This window comes from Hakea prostrata, chromosome 2 (genome assembly GCF_041222555.1).
Source record: "Hakea prostrata isolate BN-2017 chromosome 2, UWA_Hpros_2, whole genome shotgun sequence".
Lineage (NCBI taxonomy): Eukaryota > Viridiplantae > Streptophyta > Magnoliopsida > Proteales > Proteaceae > Hakea > Hakea prostrata.
In genome coordinates, this window is record NC_142601.1 from 62222195 (window position 1) to 62240087 (window position 17893).

Here is a 17893-nt window from a genome sequence, read left to right on the forward strand (position 1 = left end):
TTTCTTTTGATATCCAAAAAAGATATTTCATTCAAAGTGATACTGATAGCATCTGTGTACACTAAACAAGGTCTTACTAAAATACTACTCCTTCGATATGTTTGAGATTGTTAGAAAACAAGCATTAAATAATCAAAACAGCAGTTGAACTTGAACAAAGAAAAGAGAGAAGAAGAGGAGAGATGAAGAACTAGTAGAAGAGGCTTGTGATTCTTGCTTAAGAATCTAGAATCACAGAGCCCTTTTATTTATAGCTTCTAATGAATCTAATACAACTTGAGAGACAAGTAATTGTCCTCTAGAAAAAGGAAACAAAAAATTACAACTTTAGTAACTTCCTAGCTCCTAAAATAGAAATTTCTGAAAATAAAAACTACCACCAAAATAGAAACTATGCTTTCTAAAAACTCCCAAAACTTACATAGCAAGACTCCAACATTAGAAATAGAAAGTAGAGTAGCATCACTAACATCATACAAACAGATTTTACTGTTCACGTGAACAGTAAAAATCATACGTTACTGTATTTTTACTGTTCACGTGAACAGTACCGTGAACAGTAAATATCATACTTTACTGTTCACATGAACAGTACCGTAAGAACAGTAAATATTTCAAAGTGCATATACTTCAACAGAGATTTAAGCAGTGCTGGGCTTGTTGGAAAGCTGGTTTTGTACGCTGTATAAAACAAAAATCTCATGGAAAAATAGAACCAGTTGACTGGTCAAATTACTTAGGGATGGAAATATAATTGTATATATTTCTATGGTAGTATGATAAATGTAGTGTGTGTGTGTGTGTGTGTGTGTGCATAATTGCATGTACTGGGAGAATTGTGCCCTAATGCACGCCCCATGAAAATGCAGAAATGGCAAAGACCCCATAAATATGTTATGAAAGTTGCACCCATAAATATGTTATAAATGTCTGATGGATTGTTCTTCTTACCACGGAGTAAGTTCTGCTAAGTAATCTGAACAAGATTTTAAGAGCGCAGCGTCGGACAAATAAAAGGCTGAACTCTTGTTGGTCTTGTCAGCAGCAGTAATCTCTGGTTCTTGGATTTTTAAGCACTCTGAGCTTCAGGCAATCTGTGGCATGTCCAATGTTTGCGCTGAATTCAAGAAGTCTTAGAGTGGGATTTTTTTTAATCAATCTTTAGCTGATGACTTAGCTCTGATGTTAAACAGCAGTGATCCATGTCAGAAGGATTGAGTGCTTGCTTAGGGCATCATGTGCTGATATTATTTTCACATGGTTGCATTGAATTTAGACTTATCACTTAGCAGGGAGTTCTTTTGGGAGAAGTAAATTGCAGGAAAATAAAGATTGATCCAGAACCATGCTTTGATCACATTGTAAATGAAGAAGAGGAGTGTTAGTGAGCAGAAAAAGTTTAAGATTTTCATTGATTGTTCTAAACTTCATGGGATATCTATTATGACATGCATCCTGATCATGTACATGTTACAATCAAGAGAGAAAACACCATTGCTAAATGGAACATAAAGATATAAACATGCTAGTGAATGACTAAATGCTTCTCCACCTGGAATATATTTGCGCTTGTACTTGATTAGGCATTTTACATCCTGTTATATTAAATGATTGACTACTTCTCATCGAACATTAGCTATGCTGCTTTTATTGTGCTAAATCAACTCATGTACAGGGCTGTGCGAGCAATGAATGAGACACTGAAGCAAAATCGACATTTAAGGGAACAGGCTGATGATGAGTCAGTGACAGATGAGAAAAGAAATTGTTCAGATCCTCAACAAAATGTATGTCTCTTCTATGTCCTCTGGTTAAAAGTGTCTTTTCTAGTTTTTTATTTAGCATTACTCTCTTGTCATTGCCGCTGTAGATGGCCAGCTTTCTCAAATTTTGTCAATATTTTGATAGCAACTTATAAATTTTTTTTTCCAGTAGAACCAACTGATGGTTTTATCTCCTAACCTTTTAGTTATTGTATATCTAATTGTGTTGTGCAGGATCATTGACTCAATTGTATTCAAATGGTTATGTGAAAAAGATTGCTTGTTACAATTCTACCTTTGTTGGACTTGGACTTGGACTTATCATATGGGTGTTACCGCTATCATGGCCAGTTTGCCATTACCATCGTGTCTCCTCCTCAAACCATTACCACCTCACTCAGCATCATGTCTGCCTAAACTGCTGCCATTGCTTTCCATCATGTCACTGAACCATCACCATACTTCTGGTTTTATTGCCACTCTCCATAACACTCCAACCTTTCCATATATTCAAATAGAATATTAATTCCTTGACTGGCAAGCAGGGAAACAAGAATTCTAATTACCCCAAATCTTATCCTTTTTTCTCTCCCTTCCCAAGGCAAGGAATGAGAGATTTATTATGACTTAGATGAGGGAAGAATGTAGAACAGTGAGGAACACAACCTGCATGCATCAGTTACATACATGGATACTCAAAATTCTGGGGGAAAAGAGACAGCAGTGGAAAAGTGTATCTTTCTGTAGCTCTTCAGAAATGCATCTTTTCCTTACAAATCCTTAGTAGTCATGGTCATTTCATCATATATGAACACAATAGCAGCAATTGCTTTGGGCATCTTCTGGATCAGTCCACTAAGATTTGGTTTTCCTCCCCTTCCACAACCCAAGTGACACCCTGTCAGATTACATTGCACAGGGTAGATGTCTAGCACTGGATACATAGATCAGTGTCGTCAAGGAAATTGGACACCAAATAGGGCTTCAAAGTTCTTTAAAACAACCACAACTATAACCTTATCCCAATTAAGTTGGGTTGGCTAGATGGATACGATAGAGGCTATGGTAGTAAAATAAATAAGAGAATCGAGGAGAAGTAGAAAGGAGTAAAAGGAAGTGAAATATAAAATATGGGATAAGTCAAAGCCACATCCTGATCTGACTACAAGGGGTTGGCAGTTGGCTACACGGGTCCTTTTCCTCCAAATGACGCTATTTGCAGTCATAGTTGGATCAGTCCCTACAACATCATATCTTGCCTCCCACTTCTTACAATACTTACAATAACCATTTTAGGCCTATACCTACCTATTTTAGCTACCAAACTGAATTTGGTCATTTTTTCTTACTAATGCGTTCCCAGGTTTCTGTTGGACATGGCCGTGCTACGCCTAGTGGCTCTAGTAGAGCTTGGATTTAATTGGTGCAAGACAGGCTCCATGACATTGCACCTCTTGAGTCTCCACTTGATCTGTCCTACTTTAATTTTGTGGAGAATATCATCCTCTTAACTACTGTTAATGGTTGACCTCAAGGCATCTAAAGTATTCACTTTTTGGTTGCTCTCCCTGCTCAAGTTTCACAACTTCGTCACCTCTCCTGGTTGACTGGAGATACACTTCATATGATGTCTTTGTTCTACTTAACTTAAAACTTCTTGATTCTAATCTTGATCCTCTATAGCTCAAGCTTCGCTTTATACAGTACTGCCATATTTATAGGGTTCCAGTAAATACTAGCATTTTCTCGTATGCTTGAAACTCTACTTTGCAAGACCTCAGCACATTAGGAGCTTTCTTGTATGCTTGAAATTCTACTTTTCAAGACCTTGAGAGTTTAGGACCTTTTTCAAGAAATGGTTTCTCAAGAAACTTTGGTTGATGTTTGATTTCCACATTAAACTAGGATTCTCAAGTTTGAATGCTTGCACTTGAATCTGCTCCAGAATAGTGGGTGCTCTTTAAGTTAATTAAGAGGACACCTTTAAATGTGCATTTGGTGACACTTTTATCTTTTGTTTCTAGCATTTCTTGGTGATAGTAGAAAAACAGAATATTCTATTTGGGTATGCCTGTTTTTCCCCCCTCTCTCTCTCTCTTTCTCTCTCCCCCCTCTGTGCTAATGAAGCAGCGAACCTTTCCTTTGTGCCAGACACATGATTTTGGAAACACCAAAAAACATGTTTCATCGATTTTCCAAAACAGCCTTATCTACCTTTCTTTTGTGCTAGACACATGATTCTGGGGACACCAAAATTATGGCAGCAACAGACACAAAAAAAAATGATGGCAGCAAGTAAAACACATGTTTCCAAAATTTTCTATCAAAGGCTCAAATGAAGAAGAAAGAAAAGTAAACGTTTCCAACTTGCCACTGTTTTCTACTGCCTCTACCTCTGAAAAGAGTTCTGGTGCCAGTTCACCAAACACCATTGTAAGGACCAAAGACATTCTTTAGCACAGAAACGAAAAAAAAAACATTTTAGGTGAAAAACGTGTGTCTCATAGTGATAAAACCCTTATAATACCTTGGAAAATTAATACAAAATTGCAAGAATTAACAAGATAGACTATGGTTTCTATGGTGCCAGTCACCCCCACACCTCACAGTGGTGTCCCTTAGCCTACGGCTGCCCAAGAACTCTCATAAAACATTCCATACCTCTCCACTCAATTGTCCCTCTATTTATTACCTTCAACTAACCCTAATCTCTCTCTCTCTCCTCCACATGGCCTCATCCTAGGCCCCTAACACTACCGGCCCCTCAAAAATCACCGTGTCCTCAAGGTGATGGAATTGTTGAAGTCTAGTCGTGTGATGTTTTTTTTTTTTTCACCGGCAACGAAATTAATCCCCATCGCACCGCTGCAACCCTCACAGAGCCTGCATGCCATCTCAGTTCTGCGAGGTTGAAGACGATAAAATTTCCCCTTGTGGTCCGGTCAAACTCTGGTTCTGTAAGTGTTCGGTTCGGTCGGGTTTGGGTCTGGTTAGTTGATTGTTTTAGATTAGTTAAGCCCAAAATGGAAATGAGATGAAATGGGTTTTGGGTTAATGAAATGGGCCAGGCTCGTAGTAGGTCTTTTGAGTTGGTAGGGTTCACCCACTTAAACCTATGAATGAAAAATGATAAGTTGGACATTGGATGGATGGGATGGGCTGGTCCCGAAGTTAGTCTTTTGAATAGGTGGGGTCTCCATTCAAACCATGGGTTAAGAGAAATAGGTTGGGCATTGGGTTAATGGGCTGAATTGGGTTTTGGGTCATAAAAGGGGAATGGGTTAAGAAATAGGGGTTAAAGTAATGAGATGGGCTTGGGGTTAATAATATAGATTGGGCCCAAGGTGGGTCATTTAAATGGGTTAGGCCTAAGCACTTAAAAGTGTGGATGAAGGAATATGGGTTGGGTATTTGGCTAATGAAATAAAATGGGCTGGGGACTAATGGAATGGTTTGGACCCAAGGGGGTTTCTTGGGGAAAATGACGGCCCAATCTTTGAAAAGCATTTTCTTTGGGCCTAAGTTTGATCCTTTACATACCTGGGTTGGGCCGAATGGATAAGAACTTTGGCTCTTATTATGTGAACCAAACCCATAAACCGGTTTGGGTTGAACCAAACCAACTCCAAAAGCCCTAATAGTCCATCGTCTTCTTCCTTTCCTACGAACGAAGTGGTTGCCGCCGTTCTGGAGATTTCCCCTCAACTTTCCGATTGCTTTTGGCATCCTTCGATTCTTCTTCTTCTTGCAGTCTTTGGATATGGCAGCTAGATTTCTCGTTGTTGCATCTTTAATCCGGTAGGCATCGATACCTGAAACTCTGATTCGCTTCTTCTCTCTTCTCCCAGTCTGGCATGGAACCACCGTAGTAATCGACCGATCGCTTCCGGCGATGTCACTCAGCGTTCTTTCCATCGGTTTTGCTTGGTCTCCTAGTTCCACCACTCCATTAGCATCCCTAAGTTCTTCCTGGTTGCTGTCCAAAATCGAGTTCACGTCTCCCGCCTGGCTCGTACCGAAATCAATTTGCAAGGCTTCTTTGAAACCCTTCCAATCAAACACTAGCCAATTTCTCCGGTAACCCACTCTAACGCTTCCCCATCCAAATGCTCGAGAGCTATTCCGAGCCAATATTCACACTCAATTTGGTGTTGCCGGCTAAATTGCTCGACTTCTATTAACCACTCGTGCGCCTTTCCATCACCAAAAAACAGTGACAAAGCCATTTCACCTTCCTGGATCGTTATAGCTCTGATGCCAATTGATAAAACCCTTATAATACCTTGGAAAATTAATACAAAATTGCAAGAATTAACAAGATAGACTCTGGTTTCTATGGTGCCAGTCACCCCCACACCTCACAGTGGTGTCCCTCAGCCTACGGCTGCCCAATAAAACATTCCATACCTCTCCACTCAATTGTCCCTCTATTTATTACCTTCAACTAACCCTAATTCTCTCTCTCTCCTCCATATGGCCTAATCCTAGGGCCCTAACACATAGAAGAAGCATTTCCGGATGGGCCCAAAAGGACTTCCTAGGCTACTAACTGTTAAGGAGTCAATTTGGTGTAGCCTCAATTGAATGAGGGCCAGTTCTTCCAAGATTTTTTAAGAAAACCAACTCAGATGGGGACCAAGAAAGATTTTCTTGGTCAGATAAGGTGTGTATTTTAGATGGGGAATCAGAGTCTACAGGTGTCAGAATAGGCTCAAACTTCGACGCAATGAGGGTAATGATATTAATATATGACCCTCCACGTTCTGGACAAATCTAGCAGTTAGATCAGTGTAGATTTTCCCTTGAACTTTGGGTGTATTGGCATGTCCAAAAATTCCAAAAGAAAATTCAAGAACATAATAATAATAATAAAAGGTCACGGCATAGGGGAATGTGGTGTAGGCTACTAGATATTTGGATGAGGGAGCCTTGTGGAGCTTTGGATTGAATGCAGATGGGGTTTGTAGGCTGTCAATTACTCAATTCAGCCACAGTAAGGATTTAGGCTTGATCTCACCTTGTAACCTTATGAGTTTCTATAATCTTGGACCTTCTCCAACCAAGTTGAACAAAACCAGTGACAGCAGCAAAACGTTATAAAAGCACACATAGGGCTAATCAGCCTTGCAACTCAGAACACAAATAGGAATTTCAATCCTAAGAAATAGCACTTAAAAACCTACTAGACCTAGGATTCTTATCAACCCTAACAAGGACCAATTGAATACCATCCATCAGCTTTTATAAGGACTAATTAACTAAGATGCATTAACTCTATTAAGGACTAATTATATAATATGTATCTACTTGAATAAGGACTAATTAAATAATATGTATCAACTCTAGTAAGGAATAGACAAAAATAAATATTGTGAATGTTCGCACTCAAGTAAAGTACCCATGTTTGAGGCCCAATAAATTGACCAATTACATATGAAACAGATCCAATGAAATCCCAATACCTATATGAACCAACCCTTTACCTATTCCCTGGGAAAAGAACCTAACTTTGGGTCTGGATCTGCACCACGACTCGTCTGACTGTTCTCTCTATTCTAGATATGATACACTTGACTGAAAACCGACCTATAGAAGACCTCGTGTTGGTTTTGTAAAAATCCTGTACCCATTTCGACACCATGAATTGAATCCCTGCTTAAGCTAGCTATAGCCTACTGTGTTGCCTGTCCTGGCAGAATGGGCATTGTATTACTATTAGTATTTTATTCTTTTTCAAAAAAGGCATATAAAATTTTAGGGATGGACTAAAATATGCTGTGAAAGTCATAATGTATGTGGTCTTTTTCCTACTTCGCAGAATAGTTGTTTCCCAACTTGAACCTATGACCACCAAGCTTCAATTTTGGTGGTATCTATGTTAGTGAAACCCAATAATTGATTCAATTGAATATTCACACGAAGATATAAGTTGGCTAGCAAAGAAGCTAAGAAAATTGTGGGAGAACAAGGGGAAAGAAATATGAAGATTTATATAATAAACTAGGTATAAAGGAAGTGGAGAATACTATTTATAAGATAACTAAAATAAGGGACAAGACTAGACCTTGTTAGATGTTGTTAAAAGTGAAGATGGTAAAGTACTAGTACATCATGAGGACATCAAGAAGAAATGGGAACTATGTTTCTCTAGCCTACTAAATGAACATACTTCATCTGTGATTTTGTTGATTACACCATTTGTCATGGCACCCATTGTCAAACATATATACGAAGAATTTTGATGTCCTAAGTAAATGAAGCTTTAAGGAGGATGTTAGATAAGGCACAAGGTCTTGATGAAATCCCGATAGAAGTATGGAAGAGCTTAGGAACCTATGGGCTAGCTTGGCTGACCAAGTTGTTTAATAAGATTATAAGCACGAGGAAAATGCGAGATGAATGGAGGAGAAGCATTGTGGTCTCAATTTGCAAAAATAAAAGAGATATTCAAAGTTGTAATAACTATAGAGGCATAAAACTGATGAGTCATACTATAAAATTATGGGGGAGAGTAATTAAAACTTATTTGAGACAAGAAACCACTATTGTAGAGAAACAATTTGGTTTGATGCCGAGAAGATCTATAATAAAAGCTATTTTCCTTATTAGGAGTCTTATGGAAAGGTATGGAGAGTGTAAGAGATGTTTTCATCTGGTATTTATTGACCTGGAAAAAGCTTATGACAAAGTCCCTAGAGCATTAATTTGGCAAATACTAGAGAAAAGAAATATTGCAATTTGCAAGTAAATATGTGGACATAGTTAAAGATATGTATGATGATTCAGTGACAAATGTAAGAATTATCAAGGGACAAGGTGGTGAATTCCTGATTGGGCTACATTAATGATTAGCTTTAAGCCCATATTTAGTTGCACGTATAATGGATGATTTAACCAAAGACATTCAAAATGAGGTTCCTTGGTGTATGTTTTTTGTTGATGATATTGTTTTGATAGATAAGATACAAGTAGGGAATCTTGGGATTAATACCAAGTTAGAATCATGGAGAGCAACTTTGGAATCAAAATGTTTTAAACTAAGTAGAATGAAGACGAAGTATCTAGTGTGTAACTTTGATAATGATCGGATGGATGATGAGGTGGTGAAACTTGATGAGAAGGAAATTTAAGAAAGCAATTATTTTAGGTTCCTTGGCTCAATCGTAAATAAAAAATGGTGATACGGAGGATGATGTTTGCCAAAGAATTAAAATAGGGTGGATGAGGTGGAGAGGTGCATCAAGGGTCTTGTGTGATCAACGTATTCTGATAGACCCCTAATCACCAGGGTGTACAAATGAAAAAACAAGAAGGAATACACAGCAGCACCACCTACGGCTGCTGCAGGGGATCCAAATGATGAGGGGACAGGTGGCAGCTTCCAAGTGGACAGCAACCACTAACCTGCTGAAATTCAGAAGAGCAGAAAGAATGTCCAGGTGGCAAAGGAAGATTGGTCGAATGTGCAAGAGTTGGTTATACGCAGAGTTTGTTAGAAGGGAATGTTTATGTAGGGAGGCAGAGGGGGAGAGAAAGGGGGGTAGACAGAAGACACAAGCAAGAGCTTGGGGAGAGGGAAACCTCTAGGGAAGATTAGCTAGACTACGATTGTTCTAGTTTATCTGAGTTACCTTTAATTTTATCTTATAGTTTGAACTATTTTCAGTAGTATAATCTGTCTGTATTCATCAGCTGTATCAATTCAAGAAAGCTTAATGAATCCGACTTCTATCTGAAGATCATTCTGCTGAAACTTTGTGTTGAGTTCATACCTATTGGTAACAAATCAATGGAGAATTATTGAGGCCCTATCATATTCCTTTAAAGCTCAAAAGAAAATTCTATAGGACCGTTGTAGGGCCAGCAATGATAAATACAATGCAGAGTGTTGGGCTCTTAAGAAGCATCATATAAAAAACTCAATGTAGTAGAAATGAGGATGTTGAGATGGATGAGTGGCAAAACTAGGAAGGATAACATAAGGAATGATCATATTAGAGCTGGTCTAGGAGTAGCTCCAACAAATGATAAGTTACGAGAAAGTCGATTGAGCTGGTCTGGGACTCTGCTTGTGCGAAAGCCTTGGGCGTCGGGTTTGCCTTTGTTTTTTTTAATTGCCATTTCAATGTAATGTCTAGTTGGTACTTCCTTAATCTTGTCCATTAACAGGCATTTTTTTTTATTGGGAAGCAACATTCTGTTGGCATGATATCATGATAAGGAAACTTGGTAAATGTTTGAGCCCTTAGGCCTGAAGTCTTTGTATGCCTCAGGTTATGGTTCTATTTGTTCAATGTTTATCTGTTATGACTTTTAATTGTCAGAACCTCTTATCTTAATATTGTTGGCTTTTGAATTGACGGAAGTAGTGAAGTGATTTGAGAATGGACAAGAATGGACATACTACCAGGTTATTTGTTACCATTGTGCTTGATACATATGTTTTCTTTGATGTGAGTATGACTGCTAGTGGATTTTCACTTTAGTTCCGATTCTATATTTTTTATGTTCAGTTGTTACGATGTGCTTCTATCATGTGATGTGCATTCATTCATTGAACTGTTGAAGCATTCCTTCTAAAGTACACACTATGCTTTTGGATTTGGTTATTATATTTGAGTTTGGAGGTCCTTCTTGCCTGCTTTTGTGATGATTAATCAGTTCATATGATGCAGGTGCCAATTTTCCAATTGGATCGTCGTGATGAAATTCTTGGTGAAGGGTCTGCTACATATCTTCCCAGAAGGCAAATAAATTCTCAGAAGGCAACATCATTACCTTCATCTCCCATCCAGTTTAGGGGTCAGCGTTCTGAGAGAAGTGGGCTTTCAAACTATGAAGTAAACAATGAATTGGTCTCAAGATGGAACAAAGTGTTGGAATCTTCCAAATTCCTGACTCAGCCTTTATTACCTTATGAGGAATGGAATATTGATTTCTCTGAGCTAACTGTTGGAACTCGTGTTGGTATTGGTAGGTGTCTTATTATTTTTCCCTCCACCAAAAATTAAAATGAAATATAAGCTGTAGGCTTAGAGGACTCTTCCTCATGTTTGAGTTACTTATAGTGTACTTTTTATAATTGCTTCAAACTTTCAGACCACATGGGAGAAATGGTAAACTACATTTGCTCAAGTAAATACTAGTTTTATCCTTGCTAAACTATTTAGCCCCATTTATTTATATTCAGGTTTCTTTGGAGAAGTTTTCCGTGGTATTTGGAATGGAACAGATGTTGCTATTAAGATTTTTCTTGAGCAAGATTTGACAGTTGAAAACATGGAGGACTTCTGCAATGAGATATCTATCTTAAGGTACTATCTGATTGGTTTATAAGGAGTCTTGGCTTGGTTCATCCCAGTGTTTCTTCTCTGACTCAAAGCTTTCTTTTTGTCTCCTCTTCCAGCCGCCTGCGACACCCAAATGGTACTCAACTAGACAACAGTTACTGAACTTATGTCTCTCATATTCCGTAGATGGTTACATCTAATGGTTATCGTGATGTATTCTTTGGTTTTATTGGCATCACACTAAATTCTTTTGACCTTTTTGTTCATTCATACATATCTGAAATGATCTCCTACAAATACTCTTTGTAGATGCAATTATTCCATTCTCACTAAACTATTGACATTATCTTTTACAGTTATTTTATTTCTTGGGGCCTGCACAAAGCCTCCTCACTTGTCAATGGTAACCGAATACATGGAGTTTGGGTCCTTGTATTATTTGATTCATATGAGTGGGCAGAAAAAGAAACTCAGCTGGCGAAGGAGATTGAGGATGCTACGTGATATTTGCAGGTTTCTACAACCCCATTCCACCGTACATTAGTGTTTCATACCAATGCTTGTAAAATATAGATTGACTTTGTTCTGTTTTAGTAATTAGTATTCCGATTGTGATTAAGGTTGACCAACCTTAGCTCTAATTCGGCTCTGTGCAATACTGGTGCTCAATACCATTGCCGAAGGTGGCAATTTCCAGATTTACCAACCTCTCCATGCCATAGCAACTACCACCACCAGGAAGATTTCCTCAGCCCTCTCTGAACTCTTAATTGCAAATCCATCTCCATATATAGGGAAAAGAACAAACATTGAGCAAGCAATTTTGCAGGGAAATCATACTCCATTGGTTTTGAGTATTAGAACCAGACGCTGGGGCTTCATAGGGGGGAAAAACATAGCAGTTGATGGATTGAAACCCTTGTTTTATTGCTCGGATCAGTCCTTGAAGGTTTGCATTTGAAGAGGGTGAATTGAAACCTGGGGATTGGAATAATAACCATCTCAGCAATTCAGCATTAATCTTGAGAGACTCAGATCCTCCACCTCACCAGTTAGTGGAAGAACATCCATGACAGCTCTTACTCCTTCAATGGCCTCACCTGGAACATTGCTGTACTAGCTTCCAGTACAGGGATCACTGTGTGTTTTGGTTAAGAGTAAACAAAAACCTTTGGTTATTGAAAAACCATAGGTGAGTGTGAAATGTGAGATGTTTTTCCTTCTTATTTTCTATTTTCTGTCAACAAAATGGAGAGTCCAGGAACATTTAAAAAAAGGGGGAACATAATCAACTTCCCTCTTTCAAAAACAAAGTCAGTCTCAAATCAATTCGTAGTTCAAATTATTTCCATGGGATTTTGGCTCAGTTTTACAACCCACCAGGACCGATGTTCCACTGGATTTTCAGGCCATTCTGAGTTTTAATTATGAAATTACCAGATTTCTCCTGATGACCTTACCCTGATTCTATACTGCTTTTAATTTTTTTGGCAATTCTGGGTATTCATTGTTTAATACTAAATTAGGGTTTGATTATCGGCAAATGAGATAATCGTTCTATTTGAAAAAGTTCACATAATTTGACTTGCGTTTTCATTCTATGTTGTGTTTAGTCCTTTCTGAACCCTATTCGCTGCTATGCTACTAGTGGACGGGGCATTCATTCCATTGGTGCTGTGTTGTAATGTATATTTCCTGGGGAGGTTCTCAGGATAAGGCTGTATACTTTATGATCCTCTCTTAACCTCACAATGGCTGGAGTCTTTTTCACTGGGTAAGAAGCCCTTTATACAGTTCAAAGGGTGTGTATAATGACATAATGACTCTCAATTGTCGATTGTCAATAGGACAGTGTTCTTGATAATTAATGTTATACTACAACTTTAAGGGATAACCACTTGGTGGATGTTGAGGTATCTGTTGTTGAAACTGTATCGTGGGTGCTTGCATGAGGCTCATGAGTGGTCTTAACATCGAAATTGTAGCCTGTAGGGTTCTCTGAATATATAATTGTGTGAACTGTCTTTGACTTGTTTGTTCATGTACTACTGAGTTCGACTAATGTGCTTGCATCTTTTGCTGAACTTGCTAGGGTTAAGTTTCTGTTGGTGCATCCTAGTTTTGTTCTATTTGGGGAGCTTCTCCTTTCTTGGATATACTCCAAAGATGAAAGGCTTAAGGAGATTGCTCTTGGCATATGGGATGTCCCGTATTCCGACAATACCTTCTTGATAATACTCCAGAATTTGTTTATATTGCCAACTCAATGATGTTACTGCTCATGGCAGATTATGGAAGATTATGCATCACCTTCTAAACAGATGCCGTTATACTATGACCAAACTGAGGCGAACTTTGTTTGGTAACCTGGTTATCAGGAATTTATCAACGATGAACTCAATTACCTAGCCTGTTTCAGTCACATGGGAGAAAGTCTTTTTATATCTCATGGTTGGAAACTAATAATATTTCTATGAGTATCATAGAGGACATCTTTGTGTTTCAGAAGCAACTTTTCATTATTGGATGCTTATCTGTTTAGACTTAGTTTTATGTATGGTAATACAACTGCTGACTATTATTTTCTCCTGGTACTTAAAGGGGATTGATGTGCATACACCGGATGAGAATAGTTCATCGTGATCTGAAGAGTGCAAATTGTCTCGTGAATAAGCATTGGCAAGTCAAGGTCTGTGACTTTGGGCTTTCTCGAATAATGACAGAAAACCCCATGAGAGATTCGTCCTCTGCTGGGACTCCAGAATGGATGGCTCCTGAACTCATACGTAGTGAACCATTCACTGAGAAATGTGATATTTTCAGCCTTGGTGTGATAATGTGGGAACTGTGCACTCTAAATAGACCATGGGAGGGTGTACCACCAATGCAGGTGGCTTATGGTTTCTCTTCTAGTCAATATTCCATACGGTCTAAAGTTGAAAGACATCTTGATTTTTATGTTCTCTATTGCTCAGGTGGTTTATGCAGTGGCTAATGAGGGATCACGGCTGGAGCTTCCAGAAGGTCCACTGGGCAAGCTTATTCAAGGTTTGTCAGCTTCAAACTCTAGCTCCTCTCCATTATCCCTCCTGCTTCTCCCTTTGGTACTCATTTTTTTTCTTCCTCTGGGTACTGATTGCAGATTGTTGGGTAGAGCCAGATGAACGACCTAGCTGTGAGGAAATCCTCTCCCGCTTGCTTGAGTGCGAGTACTCTCTCTGCTGATTTGATTTATGTTATGTTTTGTATAGAATTCACCACGATAGATGTGTTTTAAGGCAGCCTAAGTTGTAAATTGGCTTTTTATATTTTATTCAAATAACATTTCATTTTTGTTACCCGTTAGCACCATGCACCAGTCTCTGATGTGCCCGTGCCATAAAAAGTATAAAAAATTCAGAACTTATATCTTGTTAATAATCTAAAACGGTAACCCGAGAAGAACTCACAGATGAGCAGCCAGAGTATGGTTACCTTCAGGGAAGGGAAGAACGCCAAACTGTGATATCTTTCTCACCCCGTGTTTGGCCCTACAAGAACTAGAAAGCATTTGATTGCGTGATCTTCTAAGATCATGTTTTGATTTGCAATCTAGGTGTAATAAGTCCTTAAGAAGGTGAAAAATGTTTGATCCAACATTTCATTCACTAAAAAGGATAAGACACTGAAGTAATTCAATCAGCACGTAAAGCAGCCAGCGAAGAACATTTTAACCAGAAGATTGATCTGGTTTGAGGCCATTCACCATTGGAAGATTGAGAACTTGCTGCAGGGAAGTCAGAGGATGTCACTGGAAATGGAAATTGAGAGTTGAGTTGTGGAGAAACCTTCACATTTGGTGGGAGTAAAGAGATTAATCTTCGGGGAAATTCATAGAGAGAAATTAGGTATCAATCTCTGTCAAAACATTTTTCTTTTGCATACATTAGGAGGTCATTCATCTGCCATCATGAAGGAAATATGTGTCTTACCCTTCACCAAAAACACATTAATTTGATACAACTCTCCCATGAAAGCAACCAAACTGGCTTCCTTAGCTAGCTTTTCGGGAATCATCGAGGGAGGAATAAAACTCAGTCAGGAACCGTTCGTCTATTCAAAGCAGCTTCAAAGCGATTGCATGAATCAATACGCATCTCTGTACTGGTATCATTTTCTGGGGCTGGATAATAATCTTCTCTGAGTTGAACGTCCCTCAGATTTCGCATGTTGACGAACATCATCATGAAGTGTTCATGAGTTGTGCCATGGATGAAGAGCTTCCTCAGTGTGTCACACTGACCAAGCAACCCAACAGCAGGCAGAGACAGTCCCCTCTGGTTGACGTCCCTGTCTTGTGGAGGCCAGTAATCAAGCTCATTGAGGTTCAGGTCCCCAATCCCCTTCAAGTGAAATCGCTCCCACAGGCTCAAGTCCAGTTGCCCACTCGGAGCAGTGAGTGCATAGCCTATTACGTCTCCACAATCAAGCTGCATCTTCATTAGCTCAGGATAGCGTGCAAGGGAGCTAAGCCCGAATTCTTTACCTGCTGGTGATTTCGTTCGACTATCACCTTCAACCTTGATCTTTATCTCCTCTAAAATTGGACAGCTCTCAAGCCCAGCCGTGACCAAGGGTCCAAGCAACTCACCGACTTCAATCCAGAGGGAGAGGTACCGCAGCTTGTCCCAAGTTTTGCATCGGAACCCACTTCCATTGCTCAGAAAATCGTAGGACTCTGCATCTGTGGAGTATCTGCATTTCTTCTTCTTGGTCGGTGGTTCGAGGTAGCTCGATCTACAACTGGGTTCAGCCATATTTGAAGTACTGGGTTCCTCATCACACAGCTCATTCAAATCAAAATCATGTTCCTGGAGGGCCAATTCTGAGGACGAAGAGCTTTCCAAACCAGAGCACTGCCTGAGGCTATCCCACACACAATCAATGTGCAGTCGCTGGATTCGTTCCCGGATAGGCTCCAGGGATCGCAGTGAACTCGCCGCATCAAGTTGTTTGCAGCAAGTAATGTTCACATCCACTAGGGTTCGCCGCAACATGCCAACAAAGTTCTTCATCCCCGTTTGGGTAATGTTCCTGCATCCTTGAAGCTCAAATTTAGCCAATCTTGGACAACCCCGGGAGATGGCGATCAAGCTGGCATCGGTAATGTCAGCGGAATTCTTGATGGACAAGGCTTCCAAACCAGCTCCGCAAAGAGCAATGCCGTCGAGCCTTGTTCCAATGGCATCGCAGATCCCATGGAATTGACCCACCTTCAGGGATCTAAGGTTGGGGCATTTGGAACCCAGCAACTCCAGAGCTGGTCCGGCGTTCCTGACATTGAAGCAGATATCAAGGTTGAGTTCCTGGATCAAGGGAAGAGAAGAGACCAAGCACTCAAGCGCAAGACGGCTGATCCTCGCATCCTCCTGGGTGAATCCATCGTCTTCCGGATTAGCTCTGGCATTGGCTAGAGTGGAGTAATCGACAAGGTGGAGGACATTCAGAAGAGGGCAACGGGTGGCTAAAGCCAGCACCGCCTCATCTCCGACGAAATCAATGTACCTAGGGTGGAAGACACAGGGAGCTAAGAAATGGGTTAGATTGGGGCAGGCATTGGAGATTGTTTGAAGCTCCTGCGACTTGAATCCCTCTGTAAAGGATTGGCTGAGAAGGTTGAGCCTGGTGAGGGAAGTGGCCACAGATGGGTATTGTTGCAGAGCAGCAGGGATATCTTCAGTCCAGCAGTAGAAGTGAGAAAGATCAAGTGAGGAAAGAGATGGGCAGGCCTGGAACAAAGGCAAGAAGTCAGTGCCGGGAGGCGAGTGAGAGCGTTGGTGCCATCGCACAAGCTTAACATGGCGGAGGTTGGGCCATCGAGGCGCAAGGAGGAAGAGTGTCTCATAGGTACGAGCGTAAACAGTAAGGGAAGTGACAGAGGGAAAGCAGAGGGAAAACTTCTGAGCAAGGAGCTTAGAAGTAGGAGAGATATCAGAAAGTGAATGGCCCCAGGGAGAGATCAAAGAGAGGTCGAGGTTGGTGACGGCGTTGAAGCAATCTGGGATCAAGAAAGGGTCTTGAACGTTGCCTCGAAGAGTGAAGGAAGTGCGAGTTTGACGCTCCAGAATCATCCATCTATGGCACACAAGAGACATGGAATTGCGAGTTCTGATATCCTCAATCAGAACGAACACCTTCGACAATAACACATCTGGGAGGTCATGAATTCCTGCCATTAATCCTTCCTCCACTGATTTCTTTCTCCAGAACTTGAGGTTCAATTCCCAGACGCTTCTCTCTTCGCGATCTCTCTCCCTCCCTCCCTCCCTGTAAGCTGTTTCTGGGTTTCACACCAAATCCTATAGGAGAGAAGATCATATACAGAGGAAGAAGATTTGGTTAGTTTGAGCAGTGAATTGTGAGAGACACAGATACAGATCCTAGAGAACAATGAGCAAAGCCGTGGAGGCCCCGAATTGGAAGAGAGAAAAGCATGGAAGCATTCGAAGTTAAGTTTTGGGAATCCGCATTTGGTTCAACCGATTACAATCCGGTTTTATTGGTTGTTTCTCATCGAACCATCGTCTACAGCATAGAATCCCCACGGGAACAAAATTTTGTTCTATTTTTTTTTTTAATATATTTGGGTGAGGGTTAAACTGGGAACAGATTTTATGGTTTGTCTTTTTTTTTTTTTGGTAATCGATTTTATGGTTTGTCAGTGACTCAGTCCATCTGTTTGGGTTAGATTCAGTGACAGATAATTGTACCACCGAAGATTGCACAAATCTCTCTCAACCTATGAACTGCGGGGCCCGCATGTTGGGCTGTTGGGTGCGCGACGGATGTCTATATAGAGTC

General features: G+C 40.1%; 2 protein-coding genes across 4 annotated transcripts in view; one reads left to right on the forward strand and one right to left on the reverse strand.

The window, feature by feature from the left end:
* LOC149025487 (putative serine/threonine-protein kinase SIS8) overlaps window positions 1-14568 on the forward strand; it is a 34152-nt gene extending 19584 nt beyond the window's left edge. For 2 of the 3 annotated variants that reach the window (XM_089145708.1, XM_089145710.1), the window contains 8 exons: window positions 1676-1787; window positions 10439-10736; window positions 10954-11077; window positions 11170-11207; window positions 11410-11566; window positions 13655-13943; window positions 14029-14101; window positions 14196-14568. In XM_089145708.1, coding sequence (XP_089001834.1) covers window positions 1676-1787; window positions 10439-10736; window positions 10954-11077; window positions 11170-11207; window positions 11410-11566; window positions 13655-13943; window positions 14029-14101; window positions 14196-14278 — 1174 coding nt within the window. In that variant the 3' untranslated portion in view covers window positions 14279-14568. The remainder of the gene's footprint in view (window positions 1-1675; window positions 1788-10438; window positions 10737-10953; window positions 11078-11169; window positions 11208-11409; window positions 11567-13654; window positions 13944-14028; window positions 14102-14195) is intronic. The other variant, XM_089145709.1, reaches the window with a different exon arrangement.
* Window positions 14569-14639: 71 nt separating this feature from the next.
* Window positions 14640-17616, reverse strand: MAX2 (RNI-like superfamily protein). The gene has a single exon (XM_089145711.1). The coding sequence runs from the start codon at window positions 17266-17268 to the stop codon at window positions 15127-15129; it is 2142 nt and encodes a 713-aa protein (XP_089001837.1). The 5' UTR covers window positions 17269-17616; the 3' UTR covers window positions 14640-15126.
* Window positions 17617-17893: the final 277 nt, after the last annotated feature.

Bases quoted from the DNA above. Each gene is read 5' to 3' on its own strand.
- MAX2 (XM_089145711.1), bottom strand. From the start codon at position 17,268: ATGGCAGGAATTCATGACCTCCCAGATGTGTTATTGTCGAAGGTGTTC.